Source organism: Cygnus olor, chromosome 8 (assembly GCF_009769625.2).
Source record: "Cygnus olor isolate bCygOlo1 chromosome 8, bCygOlo1.pri.v2, whole genome shotgun sequence".
Classification (NCBI taxonomy): Eukaryota; Metazoa; Chordata; class Aves; order Anseriformes; family Anatidae; genus Cygnus; species Cygnus olor.
The window spans coordinates 22,356,236-22,380,367 of NC_049176.1; the positions used below are offsets into that span (position 1 = coordinate 22,356,236).

The 24,132-nt window shown below is 55.7% G+C and overlaps 1 protein-coding gene across 8 annotated transcripts in view; it reads left to right on the plus strand.

Moving 5' to 3' along the window:
- RNF220 (ring finger protein 220) overlaps positions 1 to 24,132 on the plus strand; it is a 193,299-nt gene that overhangs the window by 72,941 nt on the left and 96,226 nt on the right. For 5 of the 8 annotated variants that reach the window (XM_040565944.1, XM_040565947.1, XM_040565948.1 and 2 more), the window contains exon 3: positions 6,117 to 6,191. The exons of the other annotated variants lie outside the window; for them this stretch is intronic. In XM_040565944.1, coding sequence (XP_040421878.1) covers positions 6,117 to 6,191 — 75 coding nt within the window. The remainder of the gene's footprint in view (positions 1 to 6,116; positions 6,192 to 24,132) is intronic. 8 annotated transcript variants of the gene reach the window in all.

The window sequence follows — 24,132 nt, forward strand, 5'->3', positions numbered from 1 at the left end:
TGAACCTTCTCATCCTGACCCTTTAACTCCAAGATTTCTTTGGGAATGTGCATAGTCAAGGTGCAAATCCTTGCTGCTGGTGAGCTCCGTCGTGCAGGGAGGGGAAGATTTAAGCAGCAGGCTCTGCTGTTACATCTCCTAAATGTGGCTGGTGCCTGCCTGGGGCTGACCCAGGAGCACGAGCACCCCCTGCCCAGTGGCTGACATCCCCTCCTGCCCTCCCAGCCCCGAGGAAAACAGCCTGAGCTCGCCCAGCGAGACAGCAGATGCAGTCGCCTCCCAAGCCTTCAGCTAACCCCCCAGCTTTCCGAGGGCAGTGCAGGTGTCATAGGCATTGTCTCTTTGGAAATTAATTTTCCTGTCGATTTCCTTATTTCTCCTAATTGATGAGGGGCAAGTCTTAGGCGTGTTGCCAGCGGCACCAGCCACAGCCTCCCGTAGGCATCAGCGGAGCCAAAAGCGCGAGCGCTGAGGGCTGGGGAGTGTAATGAACTCTCAGAGGACTCGTTGCAGCTCAGCCCGTGCTGTAGATTAGCTGAGGAATCATCTGGCCCAGCTATTAACTGTCCCATTTAACATCATAAATTATTAACCTAATTTTGAGGAGGGTCGGTGACGGATCACGCTGATTTTGTCGGCCTCGCCGCAGCCTCCCCGTGCGGGCAGAGCCTCCGGCAGCACCTGGGAGCAGTGCCTGCGGGAGGATGGAGATGGGGACAGCACATCCTTGCTGCTGGGAGGCTTCCAGCCCAGCGGAGGGGCCAGGGACAGCCAGGGCAGGGCAGCGCCTGGGGGGACGCTTGGGTGAGGTGAATATGAGATGTCCCATGGGGAAGAGCAAAGCAATCCCCTCCCCGGCTTTTGAGGTATTGAGGAGCCGTGGCGATGCTGAGAAATGCATCCAGACCACTTTGTGCCCCATAACACACAGTTCCAGGGCTGTGTCATGGGCACTTTGTCCTGGAGCTGTTCCCTGTCACTGCTGGCTGGCTGACCAGGTCGCCTGCCCCTAGAGGAGCTGGGTTAAGCATCTCACGGGCTGCTCTTTAGTCTGTACAGCAGAGGGTTGGGAGCATCTGCTTCTCTCCTTACACTCATAGAGTAGATCTTGTTTTGAATGTGGCAGCACTTCCTGGGAGAAGTTAATAAAATAGGGGGAAAAGTGAATTCTTTGGTCTAAAAGTTTTATGCCGTTCAGAGCTTTTTTCAGCTAAATGGAGTGCAGTGGAAATTTTAGGGATATCATCTTTTCTTTCCCCCTTACCTTTATAAAGAGAGATGCGCACAGAGAGAAGGGGCTAAGAAACACCCTCCAACCAGCATTATTTCCTAACCGCGCGGAAAAATTTTGAAGTCGTTTGGCTTGTCAAAAACCATACAACCCTCAAGGAGAGCAAGCTCTGAAACCCCTTGTAAAACGCCTCTTTCATTCTGGCATCACAGAAAGGACTTTTTGTTTCCCGGCGAGCAGCTGCGCAGCTCAGCACTGCCTGTCCGCGCGCGTGTCCCAGCCGCTAACCCAAAGTGGCCAGAGCTCGTGCTGCCACTGCTGCCCCTCTCCTGCAAAACACGAGGTTAGAAGAGTCCAGCATTTGCAGACCCAGGGCTTCCACATGCCCCTGGCCCGCAGTGAGCCTTTAGACATCTGCAGGATGGAGAAGGCGCAAAGAAATTGCGGTGCGCACGCAGCACAGCCCCGTGCGGGGCTGGTGCCCAGCACACGGATATAAAATACAGCGCCCTGCCATAAAACATGCACTGCTAGTCTATATATTTTGCAATCCCTTTAAAGATTTTTTTTTCTTTAAACCCCTCACCCCAGCTCCCTCCGCGCTCTCCCCCCAAAAAAATTATTATAAAGAATTATTGCCATTAGTACGTCTTTCCCAGTGAAAGGAGAAAATCGCCTCATTCATAATTTATACCCTCAATTACTATTAATAAAGAAATATTTCAGCAGAAAATCGCCTGGGAAAATTACACGTAACATTGCATTAACATTCTATTTGAACATTTTCATCACATTTGTTATAGAGTTAATAAGAGGGATATGCTCCCCTGACTTCTTCATGAAATTATGGGCTGCCTATGATAGTTTAATCTTTTAGACTTTATATAATATATTCACTTTACTAATTGAGCTATCCAAGGAGCAGTTAGGGATGTTCTTAAACGTGGAAGACAAAGTAATCAGGGCCGTGACTTCCTGACTAGCAGATCTTCTTCCGGAGATGAGGAGCCACACGTGTGAGGAGCACACTGCTGTGTGTGTGCTGGGTGCTGCTCCACCAGCCCTTCCCGTAACGCCCTGCGTGCGCTGGAAAGTGAGTGGGAGTGCAGGGCGTTGGTGATTTTCAGGCTGGAAAAGTATTCCCCAAAAGCTCCATTTGTATTTCAGAGAGTGGGTCTGGTGGGCATGACCGAGGCCTCCCTGGAATAAGAAATGCCCAGCGTGGGGGGTTTCTCAGGAGCAGTGCTTCGTCTGGACAAGCCTTTAGGGTCGAATTTACTACTGGGCCCAGTAGGATACCCCGTGGGCATTGCTCTTGCCCAGTGTGAGCTCGTCCGTAGGTGAGCACCTGCAGTCACCCCCAAACTGCTCTTACGACTTCAGATCCCTGCAGACTGCTGGCAAATCCTGACGGTGAGCCAAAGGGTTAATAAAAAGCTTTCATGCCCTGGGATTCATTATCTGGAACTCATTAAACAGCAAATAAGAGCCCGGATGTTGCCAACTGAGCCCTGCTGAAGGCACCTCCTGGGGGTGAGGCAGCCTGGGACTGCAGGAGGACTCCTGCAGGAGGCCAGAGACAGGACCCAAAGCTGTAGGTTGGTCACCTCGGGGCTGAGCTCTGTCTTGCCAACCCGTGTGAGCCCACCGGGGGACAGGGACAGGTGTGTGACAGCCCAAGCCCACTGTTCCCCATGGAGCAGAGCACCCTGCATGGTAGCAAAGGGATGCACAGCTCCATCGAGGTTTTAATGGTGGAGCCTGCTCGTCTCTGGCACGGTGCTCCTGGGGTGCTCAGCACCCTCCCTGCTGAGCTTGCAGCCAGCATTTTCCTGGGTGACATGAGCCTTGGCCACCACTGAGCCACGCTGGGCAAGCAGCAGCCCAGGGAGCCCACAACGGGCAGGGGGCCACGAGCTGCCCCCTCTGCCAGCACAGGGGGGGAAATTTCCAGGGCTGAAGGGGTAGAGACCAGGGAAGGTGAAGCCTGGGCTGTCAGCCCAGGGAAGGGCAGGATGGGCCATGCTGCAAACAGGACAAGGCTTGTAAACAGGGCTCCAGCTGGGATAAATTTAGTCCGTTGGGGCTGCAGCTCCAGCGCGGCAGGACACAGTGTCAGGGCATTGTCGAAAGGAGAAGCGGGGAAAGAAGCTGAATAAACAAACACAGCTTGTCACTTTTTTTTTTTTTTTTTTTTTTTTTTTGTCCCAGCATTGTTGTTTCAGCCGGACAATTGCCCTGCAGATTGAGGGAACTGGCTGGAGTTCTCCCAGCCTGTTCCCTCAATTATTTTTGCTTTGTGTTTCCACGTGGGAGCATATCGTGGCATTGCTGTGCCCCGTACCTGTGTGCTCGGACAGCCTGCAGACGCTGGCCCCAGGGTCACTGCTTTGCAGCCCCGCTGGGACCATGCAGCTTGGCTGTGGCAGTCATGTAAATTTTGCTTTCTGTGTGTGCACAGCCCAGGCTGACACCCATGGGTATCTGGGAGCATTTGTACGTGGGGCAGAGCAGCTCTGGAGTCGTCCTCCTCTGCGGAGGAGCTGAATGTCTCTGCAGGACTTGAGAAATGGAGATCAGGGCTGCCAAGCGCTTTCCCTACTTCTGTCGTGGGTTTTGGACAAGCCTTATTTCCCTGACAAAATCACCCGTGATCTGAGGAGCAAAGGGCATGGATAGCTCTGTCAGCGCTGCTCTGCCAGGACCAAAGTCTTCTCTAAAGGCCATGTTTAGAGGCAGCCTAATTTTCACATCTTAATTTTATTTTTCTCACATCTCTCCCTGACACACACATACACACACACACACACACACACACTCCTATTGGAAAAACGATTTTAATACCCATGGCACATTGTCCTGGTGCGATATAAAATCCAATGACATGTGGCATTTGGAAAAGGTCACTTCCCCCATCAGGATTCATTATCCTGCCTCAGCCTGGGAAGCCATGGGGTTGCCCCCGCCTCTGCGGACCCCTTGCCCCTCGCCGGCTGTGGTGGGCGAGCAGGACGAGGGGACGAGGCAGGGCAGCCCCTGCAGCTGCAGAGCGAGGGCTCTGCTTGCTCATGCTCATATCCCTGCCCATGGGAAGGCTCAGGACATGCAAACCAGCTCCTCTGGTCAATTTTGGGTGCACAAGGCTCGGGCTGGCTTTCTGCTGCGTCCCCCTGCCCCATCTCTGTTCCCGTTAGAGCAGGAGCCGGCTCTTGCGGTGCCCTCGCTCCGCACGGTTGCAGAAGGGAAACGTTCCCCTTCCCTGTTTCACTTGTTCAATTTTCAGCCGGGCGGGTTTGGGAAGTGCCCTTCTGGGTCGGTGCTCACCACCAACTAGACAGAACCGAGAAGAGAAAGCGGAGGAGACCAGGAAAGCCCGGCTCCTTCCCCAGGACCCCCTTTGCCCAAGCACACCCACCCCCCAGGCTGCTTCCAGCTCCCTGCAGACCCAGGAAGGGCGAGCCTGGAGGTGCCCAGTGACACCTCCCAGCGAGACGTCCCATGGGGAGGGCAGGGGGACTGGCATTGAGGACTTCTCTCCTCGGACACAAGCGACCTCGGGCCACTCTGTCTCCTCCATGGGTCAGTTTCCCACCCACAGCAGAGGGGAGGCACGAGGGTGGGTGCGGGGAGAGCAGAGGCTGGGGCAGGGCAGGGGATGAGGGCAGGAGCAAGGGTGTTTTTTTTTCCAGAAAGAGGAGGATTTGCATTATTTTTGCATCAGGGAGTAGGGTTTGATGCCTGCTGAAGATGACTTTTCCGAGTGCTGAGGGTGATGGTGAGTGTAGCCCCTTCCACCGTATAAACACCAATGAGTTATGGGTACCCCAGCCTCTAATTATGCAGTCAGCCCCAAATAGGCTGTGTCTAACGAGGCTGACAGACTAATATCTCAAGAGCCTTTAATGCGTTATCATCTCTTGCTGTATGACCTCATATTTATAACTGCTCTGGTGGGAGGTTGAGAAATGTCCTTCTCTTCCCCCAGACCCCTCCCCAACTTCCCCCCCCCCCCAGCAGCAGCTCCTCAGCCTCATCTGTTAGGATCAGGAGGAGAGAGGCGACTTCTCTCCATCCATCACCAGCCGAGTTCGCGCTATTAGATGATTAAAGACATTTTTTATAATATTTGGAAGAGGCTTTGAAACGTCTCTCAAACAGGGTGATTTATGCCCGCTTAACCCTTGCCTGGCTGGGCCGGGGGCCGGGGGTGGCGGCGGCCCAAGCCGTTGGGCAGCCCGGTGACAAGGTGTGATTCATGAGCGCGCGGCACCTGCAGGAAGCTCCGGGCAGCTCCCAACGCAACGGGGACTTGGTGGTTTCTGAGGCTGCAACGGCTCAAGCAGGAGGAAATGGCGCCTGCCCCCTCCCCAGCACTTACACAAGAGGCCCCTGGGGGGGGCCGTGCCCCACTGCACGCACATGGCACCTCCTGCTCCCATCCGTGAGCGGGACAATCCCATCCCATCCCATCCCATCCCATCCCATCCCATCCCATCCCATCCCACCCCATCCCACCCCATCCCATCCTCACTGACATGAACCACTTGTGCTCCCGCTCCATGCTTCCCTTGCCCTTTTCCCCGTCTCTCCCCTGCCCTGTGGATGCCGTGCTCCCAGGTGCAAAGTCTCACTTTCATAAAAAGTCACGGGCATCTAGATCCATCTTTAGGGCATTGCAGCCTTGCTCAGAGTCAGTCAGAAAGACTTGTGGGGATGATGGCCGTGCTCATCCTAAAAACCTGCCGGAGGCCAAATCACTGATGATCTCTGTGGTTTGTCCCAGTGGGGAGTGGAGGCTTGCCCTCAGGTTGGGGAAGGAAGCCCGCCTCCTCTGATCACAGACATAATATTTCATAATCCCAATTTCTTGTCAATTGATTGCCAGATAGAAGCGACAACCAAAGAGGGCCCCAGGCGTCTGCAACTGCCACTCATCGTATGATTTTAACTCTCCCCCTCTGTAAGTTTGCATTATTTTCTTCTTGTTGTTGTTGTGTCCTAAAGAAACATTTTCCCCCCTTCCCTCCCCAAAAAGACTCTGAGAAATCCCGCTGCCCTCGTCAATTCGGTACTGAATGTCCGAATAGCCGAGGAGGGTTAATGCATGACTAATAGGTGTTTTATTAAAATGGTTGATCTGTCATTACAGAGTCCAAGAGATCAATAGATTTCTTATAATCGTGACCTAAAATCATCTTTAGCGCCACTGCTTGCGGGTGTCAGACCCTGGGCAGCATGCTTAGGGGACCTTGGCATGTCCTGCCACCCCCTTGTGCCCCCTGTGCCATGCGTGCCCCCAGTGCTCCCACAGCCAGGGAATTGCGTGGCCCGGCCACCCCCATCCCCAGGCCCTGTCCCGAGGGTGCAGACCCCCCCAGTGCCCAGCCTTGCTGGCTGTTGCACCCCCTAATTCCCCGTGGGGTGCCGCCTCCCAGCTCCCCCCTCCATCTGCCTGGATGGGATGCCTGCCCCGAGCCACTCCCGGCCAGCTCTGGAGACACCATGACAAATCCCACAGCCACGGGACCCCAGCCCCGGTGGCCTCAAATCCCTCTGCGCAGTCCCCACAAGCATGCCTGAGGCTGGAGACACTCGCTGGGGGTTGATGCTCTCTGGGTGTTTGGCTCTGCTGCAGCCTCTCCGTCACCTCCTCATCCTGCACATGGGGCCGGATCAGCCTTGTGCCCCCCCAGCTCTGCTCCCTGCCCTCACCCTGTAGCCCCTGCAGGGGACAAGAGGGTTCACATGGAATGAAGGCGAGCCCATCCCGTTACTTTCCATGTCTCTTTCCTGCACTCATCCAGCTATGTCAGGTTTGAGCAACCTGGGGAGAAATCCCAGCGCTCCTGTCTGCCCCACGGGTGCGTGCCCAGTGCTCGTCCCCTCCCACGTCCTCGCCATGGGGCTGGGAGATTTTCCAGACCCCCTGGGTCCAGCCCTCTCCTTCCCCGCCTCATTGCTTATTTTTGGGCCATTATGTTCGACAGGGAGAATTTGTTTCTGTCCAGAGCCGATGCCCGGACAGTCTCAAGCCTCGGTGGATTTATCATCCTGAGCTTTTGTTTGTGGGTCTCTGGGACCCTCTGCCCCACAGCCAGATGCTTCCCCGTCTCCTCCAGGGAGCCTGCTGCCCCTGGGAGCCCTGACCCCACTCTTTCTGTGAGGATGCCCAGACGGGCAGGCTCCCCACACCCTCACACACCGGGCACACGCATGCCCCACTCCGCAGCCCCACGGCTCGGTGCCGGGGAGGGGTAAGAACATCGGGTGGCAATTTGGGGGCTCGGGAAGCTCCAGCTCATGTCTGTGCTGACATCCTGTGCCAAGTGACAGCGGGGTGGTGCAGACGCCTGCACCCATGGCTGTGCTGCCCATCTACGTGCATGGTCAGTGTGATCACGTTGGGGTTGTGGTGAGGATTTGAGGTCTTTCAGGCTCAGGTTTAGCAGGACGGAGCTGTAATGGGATTGCGTTTCCAAATCACCACCAGTGCTGCGTCAGATGGGGATCATCACTGAGACCCCCTATGCCACCAGCCCCTCTCTTGCTCTCCTCCTGCCCCAGGGGCAGCCTGGCCACCCGGGCGAGGTGACCAAGGGTCGCTCTGGATGCCAGCAGGGCCTGAGGAGAAGGAAAGGGGGTGCAGGGCCCTTCACCAAGCACCACCCGTCCCCACAGCCCCGTTCCCTCCCCGGCCGCCCGCATTCCTCCGCAGCGACGGGGAGGGGGCCAACCTTTGGCACGTTTATTGACACTCCCTGAGTTCATACTGCGACTCTACAATCTTTCTCCGAGATTATTAAGAATTAATTGATCGCTTTTATATTCCCCCCGATACCCAGTGCTGCTCCGCGACAGGCAGCGGGAGGAGGAAGGGAGACAGGAGGAGGGCGGGGTGTGTGTAAAAAACACACTGATAAATGTTAATTACTCTTTTACAGCCCTTGTCAAATTCCAAAGCAAGTCGTAAATTCATTAAACTCTAACGGATTAAGCACATGCAGCTTATTTAGTCGCCATAAACAAGATCATTTGGATGTTGATTTTCCCCTTTTTATTGCTCCAGCAGAAAAGGGGAAAAATCAGATCAGGGAAGCAGTTGGTGGTTACCAGGGTGTCAGAAAAGTTTGGATTTATTTTATATCTTGTTTTGGTGCTCTGTGGCAGCTCTCCGGAGCCCATCGGTCCTTGGGCTGTGCCTCGCAGGGAGCGTGGGGCTGCCGGGAGCTGTGTCCTTGGCCCAGGTGGCTGAGCCTGAGCGGGCAAGCAGGGGAGGAGAGGGACTGTGGGACGTGGCCACCATGGTGCTAAAAGGGTCTCTGTGTCCCAGGGCTGCCTCCTTACTGCTGAGGCTCTTAAAGACCCGAGACAGATGGGGTGCTTTTCCCATTTAGCATACCACCAGCTCTGCTCACCGTGGGACATTTCTGCGCCCACCCTGGCACTGTCCCCAGGGTGCTGAATGTGTCCCCAGCCGAGCCTGGCAGCGGAGGAGAGGAGCAGGGGAGGGATGCTGTGCTGCCACCAGCACAGAACGGGGAGGGATGAGGTGCCCGTGGCTGCTCTGAACACAGGGACGGGCCCCGGGGTCCGGGCCCTACATCGCTGCCGACCTGCGCGGCGTGCTTGCCGTCCTGCACTTGCATGTGTTAATAATCCAGGCTGACCTCCTGAGCCGCGGGAGCAGGGGAAGGAGAATGAGAGGAGGGTCACAGAGATTAATTAATACTCAGGGCTCTAATTATGAGTTTCTTCAACACCGGGCTTCTAATGAGGAACAGGCGCTGAGACAGCTCCGAGTCCCACTGCCCCCCAGCTGGCCCTGCTGAGACGTCTCCTGCCTCCTCGCAGGGCCAAATGTTTGGGGAGAGGGATGGGAGCCAGCCTCCGGCCCCCTGCATCCCCCCCACTGCTGCACAGCGAGCACGGGAGACCTCCCACCACCCCCAGCATGCCGGGGGGACAGGGGCAGGAGGTGACCAGGGACCTTGGTGGGAGCATCCCCTTGGCACCACGGGGTGGAGGATGCTTTCCAGGTGTCACGCTGGTGGCTGGCTCTGCTGATGCTGTGGGGTTGGCTATGTCCCACTGAGCTGCTGGTGGCTGTGGGGCTTCTCCAGCACCCAGGAACCTCCGGTGAGGCTGTGCTGATGGGAGCAGGCGGCAGCCGTGCGCTGCAGGCAGCAGAGGGAACTCTAAACACCTTGCCAGCGCTCGCTGCTTTGCTGCTACCGGAAAAAAAAAATTAGGGCTTTTGCTTCAGCACTTCATCTAAAAAAATGTCCTGAGCAGTGGAGGGATGACCTCCTTCCTCCAGCCCTGCCTGAGCCCATCTCTGAAACCAGGATATCCCAGAGGCTCTGTGCCATGGGGATGCACACCACCCTCTGTGCTTGCCTCCCAGGGGGCAGAGGGGAGGAGAGGAGCCGCTGCGGGTCTCAAACACCGGGGTGTCATCCTTCAGAGCCCCGCTCCTGGCCAACATCTCCCTCCTGCAGGCTCCAGCCCTTTCCTCGCGGTGGGTGCAAAGGGCACTGATAAGCACTGCAGAGCCAGCAGTGCCTGCAGGGTCCCCCCTGCGCAGCCCGGGGCTCGGCTGCCGTCGTCCCACGCCGGGACGTGCCCCGGGCTCCGCTCCCGAGGTCCCCCCACAGCGATGGGCGCCGAGGGGGCGGCGAGGGGTTAACGGCAGGAGCGTGCCCCACGCTAAGCAGTAGCTAGCAGCCACCAGCTAATAACTTTATGGCTTCAAAGCAGCGCATTTATCATGCTGAAGTTTGTTTATGCACTAGTTATATGGCGCATTATACCAGATCTGTGTTTGGCTGATAAATTCCCAGTGACAAGTGAGGCTACCAATGGGGACTTGCTGAGTCCAAAAGACCAGTAGCTTTTTCCTGAACTCTGCTTTCTGAGATAAGCGTGTTTTTTCCCTCTTTTACTTTGTAACTAGGAAAAAAAAAAGCAAGCAGTAAAGTCAGTAAAAGAGGGATATTCCTGTCCCAGAGAAGTTGCCCAATGCCATGGGCCCCACTGCGGAGCAGAGGAGGAGGAGGAGGAGGAGGGGGGAGGCTGCCTGGTGAGGATCTGCCCAGAGGCTGTGTGGCAGCACCTCCGTGGTGGCAAGTGATGCACATGGGCCTGTACTGGGAGATTTGTGCATGTGCAGAGCGGGCACTGACAAGCCCTTATGGGATTTGGATGTTCCCAGGAACAGCAAATCTCAGTTCCTGCCGCCTTTAGGGAGTGTATTTTGGGGGTATTTTGGGGGTGGAAGGGTTAGAGGGTAGCATGGTGACCTTCTAGTCCTGCCTAAAGTTTCTAAAATGATATATGATCATAGTATTCATCATTATCTCTCACTGTTTTTATTGTACTTGTCATTATTTTGAGGTTGCGTGTGCGTGCAATTTGTTGCTGAGCACAGCACAGCTGCTGCGCTCACCTGTACCCCCTCACTGCTGGGTTAAATCGCTTTAATCCTGCTAATAATAATGACCTTCACATTTCTGGCTAGCTCTATCACTGGAGCCAAACCCACTTTGCAAACATTAACGAGCTTGGCCTCCCGACTGCGTGCAAACAGGATGGGTCAGGATTAGCTCTCCCACTGCGGCAGTGGGGAAACTGAGGCAGAAAGCAAGGAGCGGGCTGGTCCGAACCGACCCCGAGTGGCTGCACGCAGAGCCTCTCAACCCTTTGCTTTAACCATTAGACCTCAACCTGCTCCAGTTCGAACCAGTGGAGGCTTTTCACTGGTCTCGCTGGTGCAGCGGGACCTGGGGCTGCCTGGGATGCCCAGGTGGGACGCCCAGCCCCGCTCACGCCTCTGCAGTGCCACCGAGGTGGTTTGGGTGTCAGCAGCCCCCTGCTCCACCTGGTCCCTTCCCCATGGGCTGCATCGCTCGTCCCCTTGTCCTGCTGCAGAAAGCAAAAAGCCCCCTGCCTTGGTCTGGTGCCAAAAGCCCCCTGCCTTGGTCTGGTGCTCGGGGGCCGTCAGACACATGGCTGTGCACCTCTCTGCATGCAAGTGTGCCCCCATGAACGTGCTTGCTGCGTGTGCTCCCCCGGGAGAGCATCTCGGCGTGTTTATCCGTGCGTGTTTGTCCATGCATAAACATCTTCTTAAGTGCAATGTGTGCATAGGTACAAAATGCATGTCTCCATCTCCGCCTGCTGCGTTAGCATCCCTCGTGGCCACCCACCTGCACGGCCATCCCTATCGCAGGGTGTCCCTGGCGGGGCCGGGTACCTGTGGCATCCCCGGCCACGTACCTGTGCCTGTCCCGGGTCTGCATCTGTGCCTGCGCCTACCGGCCCCTGCAGGCTGTAAATACTGCCAGCGTGTCGGGGAGGTTGAGCGGTTTATGGCTCAAGGTCAGGCCCATGAATCATAAAAAGGTGTCGGAAGGAGCATTAACTCCTAGCCTTCGCTCGGTCGCTGTGTGGTTTCAGGCGGGGCCCCGGAGGCAGTGATTAAAGGGTGCACCTTCCCCTTTCAGTTTTACGGTAAAAGGAAAGCAGTAAATTAGAAGCCCGCGGGCTGGGGCAGGCCGAGTCCCGCCAGCGCAGCGCCTACACGAGGACCGACCACGCGCCCCGAGAGCCAACGTGGCCACCCCACCAGCATGGTGCCTGTCCCCAGCACCGGTCCCAGGGCAGGATCCAGCCCCTCCGCGTCCCAGAGCCATTTGTCACCACTGGTCCTCGCGTGGCCGATGGCACAGGGTGGCCGCGGGTGCTCAGCCCCGTGGAGAGGCAGCGTCCATTGCTCTGCGCTTTTCTTTACGACTCCAGCTATCGTTAACTCAAGTAATAAAATTTTTTGAATCCAAATAGATATAATTAACATTTAATGCCCCTGTTTTCTTGCGAATTGTCAGGACTATTAAAAGCTGTGAATGGAATGAGGAGGGGAGGCAGATGTTTCTGCTGTGGAGGTGGGAGTAGGGGACAAAGCCTCGTCACTTCTGGACTCCCTGTGCCAGGTCTGCAATGCTGGGGGGACATCCAGCCCTGTGGGGAGCAGCATGGCCGTGACGGGGAGCAGGGGATGAAGGCTGTCCCCAAATCCCACTTTTTCCTATCGCTCAGCTATGTCAGTATGCGCATGGCTGGGGGTGAGCCACCAGGGTCACCGGTGCCCACAGTGCCCACCTGCCCCCAGAAGCAGCGGAAAGGGCTGCGGTGAAGGCGACCGGAGGTCCCTTGGGTGCCCCGCAGCACCTGCCAGCCTGGCAGCACCCCCAGCCCTGCCCGCTGCCTGCGGGGCAGGCTGCCACCGCCTGCCTGCTGCCGGTAATAGCAGGGGCCTTCGGGGCAGGCCGGCAGAGCACATCCGGCCGGGGATGCTGCAGGGACCCTCCTCGCCCCGGACAGCCGGGAGCACAGCTCTGCTGCTGGGGAGATGGAGGCGGGCTGGAGGAAAAGCCTGGTGTCCTGAGGTTGGGGCAAAGCAGAGCCTCGCACGGCTGTGAGGAGGGAAGGAGGGAGCTCAGCAACTTGCCAGGAGGGAAAGTGCTACTCCTCGCCCTAAAAAAATGTGCTTTACCCACCCCCCCCCCCCAGCCCCGGGAAATGGCATCGCGGGGGCCTGGAATTGACGGGGCTGCCAGAGCTGATGGATGGCGCGACAGGGAGAGCAAAGCGGGTCAGCAGAGCAGAAACCAGCACAGACAAAGAGACAACATCCCCGCTCACAAACGCAGGCGGTGACACCCTGTGCCGGGGCTGGGCCCCGAACAGCTCTGCCTCTGTTGTGCTGCAGTGCTGGCACAGCTGGGGTACCTGGGGTGCCACCCGGCGACGCTGGGCTCACCCCAACAAGAGCGTCCTTTCTTCATCTCCGCACAGGCTCCGATTGTTCGGGTGTTTCCCCTGCCACCACCTCGTGGGTCTGCTGTTCCCAGAGGCTGTGCTGGGAGGATTTTCAGCAGAGATGCTGGGGCTTCACTGGTTTTGATAAAGGGGCCAGGTTTGCTCAAGCAGAGCCAGATCAGGACACCTTGGTCCTCTTGGCAGTGCTGCTGTGTGAGCCTGCAGCCTGCCTGTGCCTCGGTTTCCCCACCTGAGGTCCTGCTCTGCCTTTGCACGTGCACTGGTGCATTCACCCAGGGTGGATGTGCCCAGTGCCCAGGGCAGCCCTGGTGCGGGCAGCCTTTCCTGGTGAGCACGTAGCACCCCGCTGGCCATCCCAGAGCAGAGAAAAGGGAAGCTGGAAGGTGGGAGTCTGGGCTGGTGTGGGTTTCAGAGGCCAGCTCCAGGTACCTGACCATGTATAGGGGCCAGCAATGAGATAAACTGAGTTTTTGTAAATGCTGGAGGTGGTGGCTGCAAGGGGAGCGTGAGAGACCGTTCATCTCTGTTAACTACAGTCCTAATCTCAGTGAAACTTGTGAGCAGCTTCTGTACCTCTCCAGTTTTTTTTACATCTCCATTTTTTTGTACCTCTCCAGCCCCAGACAGATCTGAACCTCCTGCCCTTAGCTTGGCTCTCAAACAGCTGCCGAGCATGCCCACAGCCACGAGGAGGAGGAGGAGAGCGGGAAAGGGGCTCAGCTTCAAATCGATGTCGAGCACTGTGATAAGAATCTCTTATCACCGTTGTCATTGTAATGGCTGGGACTGAAATGTGGGCTGAGCGAGGCCGGATCTCGACACGGCCAGCGGTAGGGAGGAGGAGACAGGGGCGCAGCAGGGAGGCAGTGGTGGCTCTGCGGTGGGCTCCCAGCTCTTCCAGCACCTCCTTGCTCTCTCCAGTGATGACCACAACCAGCTCCCCTGTCCCTTCCCAGCCCCGGGTGCTGTGAGCGGTGTTACAGCAGGCAGCAGCAGCCTCCGGTGCCCTCAGCTGCAATGCCATTCCCTCAGAGCCGTGCTCTGCGTCTAACCCCTCACACTTGTCCCCTATGTTTTATTAACAACTGTTGATTGGGATCCCAAGGTCATCTGGCCGCGAAGAGCCACAGATAAAATCTAACATCGCTGCAATCCCCTGCGTCTCCAGACCCACCAATCTCCCCGTCTATCTGCAGTCTCTCTTCCACGGAGCTTCCTTCCAGCCGACAAGCCCCAGAAGGTTAAACCCGGTCCTGCAGCAAGGCCACTGCTCTGTCCTCCCGTGACACCCCCAGGGGCACGGCTGGGTGATGCGATAACTCCCTGCCTGCTCCCCAGGGGCTCTCCCCATTCGCTGCCCTGCGTGGGGAGGATGCTGCCCCTTGCCCCCAGTCCTGCTGCCTATGTGGGGGTCTGGCGTGCCGTGTTGGGCAGGGATAAAGTCAGCAGTGGGGACTCGCACAGCTTCATCCAGCCCTGCTCTTGTTCTGCTGGAGAGGGTGGCTCTGAATGTATGGACTGTTTTTTCCAATCCTTCTGGATGCAGGTTTCATGGATGCTCCCAGCTTGGTGTTGGGGAGCGGGCGGCTGGGGTGCCGCTCCGGAGCGGTGCCTCGGGGCTTGCCCAGTTAATTCCAGGAGGAGCAGCGTGTCAGGTCGAGTGAAATTGGCCCGCTGCAGGATTTATTAATGTTTCCTTCCCTCTGCCTCCTGCTAGGTGCTGTGCTAAGATCCTGCGCCGCACAGCCATCTCGCTAAAGCCAAGGGGGGCTTAGTGCTTAAATGGTTTTCTTGCCGCTGAGGAGTTTAGTGCTTGTCAACAAGCCTGAGACCTGGCTGAAGTGCCTTGACAAACAGGGCAGGGGGGGCGGAGGAAGCAGGCATCGGTGCTGGGGGAGCAGGGAGCACGTGGACCGGGTGCCCAAACTGCCCCACGTGAGTGGGGTTGTCACGTACCCAGCTCCGTGCATCCCCCCCGGCAAGGAGACAAACTCGGCTGCCCCCTGCTCCAAGGAGAGGTGCATCTGGCCCAGCTCTGTGTGAGTTTAAACCTCTCGGAAACATCTTCATTAAACAACACTAATGTGAAAAAGCAGAGCTTGCCCATATATTTTTAGCCCTTGCTTTTTAGGCTCTACCAGGAATAGATCTGTGCATGCAAACTCATTTTGTGCTCGGCATTAATCTGCCTGCTTCAGCTGTGTGTGCTCCTGGGGCGAGCCCGAAGCGGGGCCGAGCGCTGTTGCAGTAACGAGCTGGCTCTGCAGATGGGGATAGCAGAGCTCGGAAACCAAACCCAGCTCCAGATGCCACTTGGAAAGGTGGCCCTGCCTGGGGAGGGCAGGAGGGGACCCCTGCCTCCCCTTGCACCCCTGCCCGGAGTGTGCTGCAGCAGCAGCAGCCTTGGGTGCCCCATTTGCTGCTGCCAGTGGGTCGCCCGAGTCAAGCGTCTGAGCAGGATTTGGAGGAGGGCTGGGTGGTTTTACGGGCAGTAATTGCATTTACAGCCCTGCTGGCTGAGGCACTGATCGAGGGGTGAGCCCACTCCCCGCTGAAAGCTGGGTTGTATTGCTGTCCCGAGGGCAGCCCCATCCTTTGAAGCATCTTTGGCTGGCCACTGCCCCGTGAACTCATGGGTCGGCGAGGTCCTCAGCTGGTGTAAGCTGGCATTTCTGCATGGATTAAGCCTTTCACTTCATGGGAAGTGCCAGTGATTTTGTTTCTTCGCCCCGCTCCTTGGCTTTGTCCTGCCACCCGCGGTAGCCGCAGGCAGCCCCCGGCACACCCCGCATTGTTTCCCCATCACCTGCCGCAGGCCCCGCATGTTTCCATTTAGTCGACATGGTGGAAAGCTGTAAAACATATGTCTGCTTCCCAAGGAGAGAGGAAAAATGACTTCAACAGCTTGGTCCAGTTAACAGCTTGGGCTCTCAACTCCACTGCAGGCTTGGCAGGGACTCTGTCCAGCCCTGCATTAGCCGGACCAAGGCGCTTGCCCGGAGGGAAGAGTGATTGGGGGAATGATGCTTTTGGGAAGGGTGTCCCCAGCAGCACCGCGGCTGGGCTGTCCCCAAAGAGCGGGCAGCAGCAGCACTTTCCACCCCACCCGCCACGGGCTCCTCCCAGCACAGCTCCCCATCCATCCCATACATTTACCTAACGCTAATGAGACGTATTGATTGGAATGATGGGATTTGTAAAGGTCGCGGGGTTAAAGTACATAAAACCAGCCTTTCTGGAGCTGCAATATCAGGGCCGATGGGTCTGGTGGGAGAGATTAAAGGCCTCGTGCTGCAAGAATGGAGAGAGCTGACAGCAATTACATTTCAGATGTGTGCATAGTTATAAACCGCCCCCCAACACCCACAAGACAGGCAGCCATGTCCCCACCATCACAGAGCAGGTCTCCTGCCCAGTTATGACAGAGCAGATCAGGGAATGAAAGGGGAAAAGGAAAGGAGAGATTGGTGGTCCCATTGGACAGGTGGTGCCCAGCCCCATCCCTGTGGCTGGGCTCATGCCCCTCTTTTCAGATTCTTTTCAGCATCTCTGCACTAAAATCACATCAGTGGCATTAAACTTCTAAAGCGCTGCAGTCCCTTTTGTGAGAGCAGGACTCCCACTGCTGGTAACGAGCTGGCAGGTCATTAGAGCCGTGGCTGTCCCTGGGGAAGGACCCTCCATCTGCAGAGCTTCCTGCTTGAGGGCTGCTCCAGACCCCAGGACCTCAAACACTGTGGGTGAATGAGGATTTGTCCCATGTCAGGGTTAACAGCTCTCTCTGTAGGAGGAACGGATCCGGACTTGACTTTCTCCAGAGGCTTTTCTCAGCCGTGGCCGGGGATACTCAGTGCTCAGCACTGGGTTTTCTCCTACCAAACACATCTCTCCTGGAGCTGCAGGGCCAGCTCCAGTGGAACCATCTCACCCTGTCCTTGCTGGACATGGTCTGTCTGGTTCTGGGTGCAAACCAGAGAAGAAAGCCCACGCACAGCCATAGCACCTGGAGGTGACGTGCTTTAAGTGCTGGGGGCTCCCATGCTGGCTGTGGGTATCTGTCTGGGTGCAGGGCGATAAATATCTGACCCTCATTCTCTGGGTCTGCAGAGGGAGGGATAGGGGAGATATGGGCAAGGCTGAGGGAGGTGTTGTCTTAAGGGAGGCTCTGTCACTGCACAGGGACACAGCTGAAGTAGCCCCACAACCAAACTAACTTCAAGCAGGAGCTTTCCAGCCCCAGCTCATCTCAGCTTCACCTTGCCCACTGCCCCTTCCCCTCTCACGGTGGGATTAACAATGCAGGTGCCTGGGTCTCAGGAAACCTGCCTGCATCACGCTAAGCCCATGACACCAACACGGGCTGTGCTTTCCCCAGGGCTGAGTCCTGGGTTGAAATCTACCAGGAAAAAGGACCCACTTGCCACGCAGGGCAAAAACCATGTTGCTCACCTGTAACTGTCAAAAGCTTAGTGTGTGACGTGAAGCACCAGCAGTCTGAACAACCCCAGCAGAGCAGTTGTGCATGGGTTTTTTTCCCTCCTGCCTATCCACACATGCTGGAGCCCTAAATCCTGTCCCCAAGTGCTGCTGAAGGGGCTGGGTTGGGTGGTAGCAGCAGGAACATCCCCAGCACCTCATGGCCCAGGCACCTGCCCATCTCCCTCTGCCTTTATTTATCCCTCCCACGCAGTCTCCTTCCCTCTCTCCGATGGTAATGAGTGGTTTGCACTGGGAACTAAATGAAGTTGATTGCCCACTGGTGTCTGCCATTAGTGGTAATTAGTTAAAACATCAGAGTATAAACAGTAAATTGGCTCTAATAATTAATACTAGCACTCAAGCATATGAGAGACACAGAGACCGGGAGAGAAGCAGCAGCAAGCTTGTAAAATCAGCTGGGGCTGTTTTAATTAAAAAAGAAGGAATGTAAGTAACACGGTATTGGAAAAAGGACAAAAGCCATCAGGATCTTGCTTGTTAGGAGCGCGGTCGTGTCTCTACTGGAACAGTATTTGCCTCCAGCCTGGGCTCTCTGGCACCCGCGGTGCGGAGGCTGCGGCATCCCCCGAGGAGCTGCTCGTGTGATGGGTTTCCTCCAGATCTGACCTCTGGTTTCCTTTGGGAAGAAGGAGGCAGCAAGAGGCTGCCGGGGTGGGCGGCTCCTGCTGGGGAAGGTTGGGTTTTCTCCTAGAATAATAATTTTTTTTCTAGCAGGTTTTGCCAACTTGCGTCCGCCGCCCTGAGAGTATCTGCCCTTCTTCCAGCTGGTGGCCAGGAGGGGGGAAACCCTGTCTTGGGAGAAAACCCGCCGTCCCCCGAGTGCCTGAAACCCTTAATCTTAAAACAGAATAATAATATTAATAAAATGCTGCTTACAGCAGGAACCCTGCCAGCACTGGGGCTGGTGCTGAGCCTCAGGGCGGCGGCAGGGAGCAGGATTGCGGAGGAGGGGAGGCTGCATGCATATTGCTATTAATCATCCCTGCGTGCGTTAACCATGCTAATGTCCTAAGTGACAATAGCCCATCTCGGCTCTTGATTTAGGGTCTGTGAACGGAAGCTGGGCTCCTGGGAGTAAATGCGTGAATCCTCCACTGATACTAAACCTTCTAATAAATCTAACGCACACCAAAAAGCCTTGGGCACTAAATCCCAGAATCCGGTAATTGAAACCCTTACGGCTCTCAGAAAAAAAAAAAAAAAAAAAAAGGTAACCGGTGAGTGGAAGCGAGCGTGTGTTTTTACAGAATATCTAACCTATCTGCACCTGATTATCTCTAGTGGAGACAAAGGAAACCCGGTGCCTCCTCGTAAAGCGCTTCGTTCCACGGGCTTAAAATAATCCCTTGGGAAACAGCGGCCTCGGTGGTTGGGGTGCTCAGCCCCTGGCTTCATCCCATTGCTGCCAAATGCCACCGGGGTATCCATCTGCAGGAGTGGGGCATTTGTAGGAATAAGTACCTTTGGGTTGGGGCCATGACGAATTTGGTGTCATTTCCACAGCCTGCGTGTTTCTGGTAGCCAGTGCTGAGGCTGTTTACGGGTTTGTTTGCTTCAAAAAGGATTACGTTGCTGTTTTCTTCTGCTTTTAATCTCTGTTACAGACCGCTCTGTAATGCCTTGGCAGGGGACTTAATAAATATAATCATTTGGGTAATGACTGGTGATGATACAGGCAGGCTCGGGGGAGGTCGCAGAGGGGGGGTGCTGGGGGGCACCTGTCTGCTTTTTGGAAGCAGGGGGACCGCGTCTGCCCTGGGATCACCCCCATGCAGGGGCTGCCCAGACCTCTCCCAGCTGAGCATCCTTCATTGTGTGAAGGAGCCTCTCACACCGGGACTGCCCTGTGCCCTGGGAGCCTGGGACCGTCCTGCCCATACTCTCAGAAATCAGAGAGAATTGGGTTTTTATTCCTCCTCTCCCTACCTTTCCTTCTACCTCTGTCTGAATTATTAGCACGGATCATCTTTGCCATCCCCTTTGCCATCAGGTCGCTCTCCCAGTCCTCCCATCCCATCCCCACTGCTGCACATGAAGTCATCGCAGCTTTTTTTGGGTGGCCCCATGCTCTGCAGGTGATGGACACCAAGCACCAAACGCCTGCCTGCCGTAACTCCCAGCCCGGGATGGGGACGACCACCGGGACCGCGGGATTCCCAGCGCCTCCCTCCTCCCCGGCCCCCCCAAACCTGGAGGGAGCCCGAGCACCCTCGTTTCTCAGGTCACCGCTTGGCTAATGGTCTATTAATTTGTTCAATTGTCCCCTGTGAGGCAAACTCAATTTCTGCCCGAGATTCCTCCCTGCCTGTCGACGCGGTGATGGATAGGACGAGCGGCTGTCACCGCCGGCCCCAGCGCCCGCTCGGCTTGCCGGGCTCCGCGCCTGCACCTCCGCCTGCCTCGCGCCCAAGGATCTGTCCCCGGCAATGAAAAATGACAGAAATATTTAAGGACAAATAAGGTTTACAAACCCAATTTAAAATTATTACGGGAGGCCCTGGCTGCAGATGGGCACAAGCTGATTCGCGGTGGCAATCAAATCGAATTTCCTTATCGTTGTATTATTTTAGGGCGTTATCTGGCCCCATAATGCAGTTATAAATTCAATTTCATCTGCGAGCGTTCATTGTTTACTGTCGCCTGTTTGCCGGGGAAAATGTAAACACTTCGCGGCCCTCGGCTGCAAAATTAATTTCTGGCTGAAAACAGGAAAGGGGAGAAAAAGTGGAAGGTGTGAAGGGAAAAAAAAAAAAAAGAGAGAAAACGGAGCCTGCTGCGGGATGGACGGACAGACAGACAGATGTCCCTGCCCACTGCCACACTGCTCTCCCTGCAAAAGGAGGAAAAATACGCAGTGACCCGCTGGGGCTGCCAAGGGAAAGTTGAAGGTCTCCCATTAATTCCAGACTAAAAATGACAAATTCATCTTCTACGACAATTAAATGAAGTCAGTAATTGATGCTAATTGATCTTCAGCCGAGACGGCTCTTACTGCTTCACTGGGCTCTCCCCAGCGCTCCAGCACCTTCCCCGTGTCCTCTCCTCCCCGCAGCCCCGCGGGTGCTGTCCCCTGTCCCTGTCATCCGTGGCCGTGGGTCCCCCCATGGGGACATCCCCAACGCCCTGGTGGCCGCTCCCCACCCTGCACGTCCCTCTCTGCCCCTCGCTTTGGGGGCTTTGCGTTTCTCTTTTTCTTTTTGAAGGCAGGTACCAGGCCTGGCTGCGTTAGCGACAAAGGATTTATAGCCTACAGCTGTGTAGGTTTCCACTTAATTTTTATAAGCCCAGCATAAGAGCCAGCGGGGGGTAAAGCACACTTGGATTTTCTCTACTTAAAATATTACAATGTTAGCACTTTTGCTTGAGCCCTGAAAAGGGGGCGGTGGGGGGGCTGGATGCGTGCGTGTGTTTGGGTTTTTTGGTGGTTTTTTCTTTTTCTTTCTTTTTTTTCTTTTTTTTTTTTTTTTTTTATGAGAGCCCTTTAATCTCAAGCCAATATGTCAAAATCAAATTAAGCCTTGGAAGGGGAACAGGCTCAGCGTGCCAAGCTCGCTCGCTCGGTTGTAAATGTACAATTGTTTCTGGGAGCTGTTATTAAAGCGCCGGGGCTGCTGCCCATTAAGGGACCGCAACGTCACGTCCTCCAGCCACGAGGGGAGCAGGGGACAGACCCACTGTGTCCCCCGCGCCACGGCACGGGGACGGTGGCACCAGCCCTGGCTTGGATGGGCTTCGTTGCAAGCAAAAACAGCAATGACAGTACTGTGGGCATCCCCAATCTTCGCTGCAGCCTGTGTATGATGATCCGTAGGCTCACGACGAGCTGGCTGGGACAGCGAGGGGACCTCGTGCCTCGTCCCCACGGTGCTTTTGCTCTGGGCACGGGTGGGTGGGAGCAGGGGGAGCCAGCGTGCAGTAGCTGCTGGGAAGCAACGGCACGGTTAGATCTGTTCTGCGGTCTTTATGGGTCCCACTAAATCCTGTGTAATGTACTGTAAATAAAGTTTATAGCTGGAATCGGTGTTTTACAGGGGCAAAGCAAAGTCCAGCTGCAGAGCTACAAACAAACGTGCTGCATGCGGGGGGGAGGTGGCCACGGTGCCCCCAGCTGAGCCCCCCTGTTCCTGAGGCAGGTTTCGCTGGGTGCCGGGAGCAGCAAGGCCCTGGCCTCCTTCTCTCCCTTGCACCGATGCCTCTGGACACTCTTGTCACAGCAAATGGCTCCCAGCATCTCCTCCCCTTGAGAAATTTAGACTGAAGTCACTTGCAAAGTGAAAATAAATGGTTTTCTGCAAGCCTTGGAGGGGGGTCAGTGGTGAGGGGATGGGCAGATGTTGCACAAAGGGAAACTGAGGCAAGGAGCCTTGCTTCAGGGTCATGTATCAGCGCTCTGGCAGGGCCAGGAGGAAGCCCTGTGTGTCCCTCCTTGCGTCTCTGGCAGGGACCTGAACCAGGGCAGGAGGCCGGGGAAGCCCAGGGGTGTCGGATGCACCCAAAATGCCACCCTCGCCTTCTTCCCCACGGCTCTGCAGGGCTGCGCCTGCCCACGTTCTGGGCTGCTCGGCGATTCCCAGACATGCTGCGCTCGCTGTTTTCCGGGAACCGAGAGGCCTGAGCAGAGATAAATAAGTGATACAGACATCAGAGCACTAAACACACATGACGCGCTCCCTCCGGCTCCCCCCGCACCCACATAGTTCTATTAATCCTGACAAATTATGACGTACAGACGTGTAATGCAAACTGATTCATCATACATTCAAATCTGCTGTGCGGGAGCAGCGGGAGGGCAGAGGCAGACAAGTGTATTACACGGATAATGTATTTGACGTATTAATAAAACCAGCCGCATTGCTCAATCTGGGGAGAGGGGGGGGATGCCGATACATCATGACAGATCACATATTGATGGAATCCAGATGTTGGGAATCATAGTCTTGGGGCCTTTCTTGTATTGACTAAAGGTAAAAAATGCAGGCTGTCAGCACATTAAATCTCCGCTCCGCTCGCCGGGGCTGGGGCAGCGGTTATTTATTTCTGGAGCACCGGGAAGCTGCTGCCCACATCCCCTGCCCTGCCAGCCCAGGCACCCAGCGGCAGCGTGCAGGAGGGGACAAAGCCACCTGAGCCCTTCCGTGACCAGCCTGAGCACACCATCAGCTTGAAATCCCTGCGTCAGCACCTCCGCTGACAGCCCTGCCATCCCCATCCAGCCTGCTTTTTGGCCAATGTTTGCACGATGCAGACCCGAAGGTGCAATTTGGAAGCAGCCCCCCGGTGTTGGTGCTGCTGCTGCTTCCCGCGGTTTGCTCCTTCGGCACAGTGGTGCTGCTCAGCTCCGTCTCCCTTTTTATGCTCGCTCCGAGCCAATTGTGAGCGGTCTGAGTGAGTGCTGCAGGGGAACGGGAGCGTTAAACATGCGCTTTTCTGTAAGGGTGCATCCCTCTGATATCTGTAGTGTTTTTCAGGGAAAGGTATCCTGTAACTCTTGCTTTCATGGGTAAAGGTCATTGTGCCAATAGTAACTTCAACTTTTATTTTACCTGACAGAGGCCTTTTAAAATGAAATCATCTTGTTTCAGGTCTGTTTGGGTTGGATACTTTTTAAGGGCATTCTTGAAGCCTGTTTGGCATGTGTGTGACATGGTGCTGGGTACGCAGTAACGGATGGCGCATACAGCAGCAGGGCACAACTCCATGAGCCAACTTGCACAGTGCTCCTCTGGTTCAGCAGCATCTTCCTGCGGTGTGTCCAGCCCAATTTTCAATTTGCAGCAGGTAGCGAGGGATGTCTGACCCCAAAGGGAGAGCTTAAATGACCAGGGGTTCAGACCATGGGGGCTTCAGTGCATAGGAGTCCACACAACTATTTGCGTGGCGTTTTCCCCCTATCAGAACGGATCAAAAAGCAGGAAACGAGGAACAGAGGGAAATATAGAGCAGATGTTGATGTGCTGGTGTTTGCCCAAGGGCTGCCTGCTGGATACAAGGGTGAGCAGGATGTGGCAGCCCCATGATCGATACCTTTGGGGTGCCCAGTGGTGCTGCTGTGCCCTACACCAGCACTGCATGGCCACACCATACGGGCATTTCAGAAGTGAGGACACAAGTCCCTCTGTGCTTTTAGCACTCCTTTAACCTCTGGGAGCCTCAGCTGCCTTGCATGCGCAATGGAGACAACGAATAGATGAGGCGAGAGGGCAGCTTTGCTCAGCTAAAGGCTTGGTCTTTCCCCCGACTCATTCTGCCACAGGACAGTCGGGGACTGACCACTTGCAGGGAGAGCGCGCGAGCCCCGGGAAGGAACAAGGTCATTTTTCAACGTGGAGAAATGCAGCTTGGAGGAAATATAAATTTCACCGAGTGAGCAGGACTTGAAAGCAGGGAGGGCTCCTCAGATGGGGAGCTGGGGGAAGATGATGGAGGGAACGTAAGAATGACAAAGCATGTCGTTCCAGTGGAGTGCAAGACGATTTGCTTTAGCTCATTAAATACTGCAATAAAATATTAATAGTTATTGTCCCTCTATTTTTTGTAATTATCCTTGCAAAGAAGGATCTGCT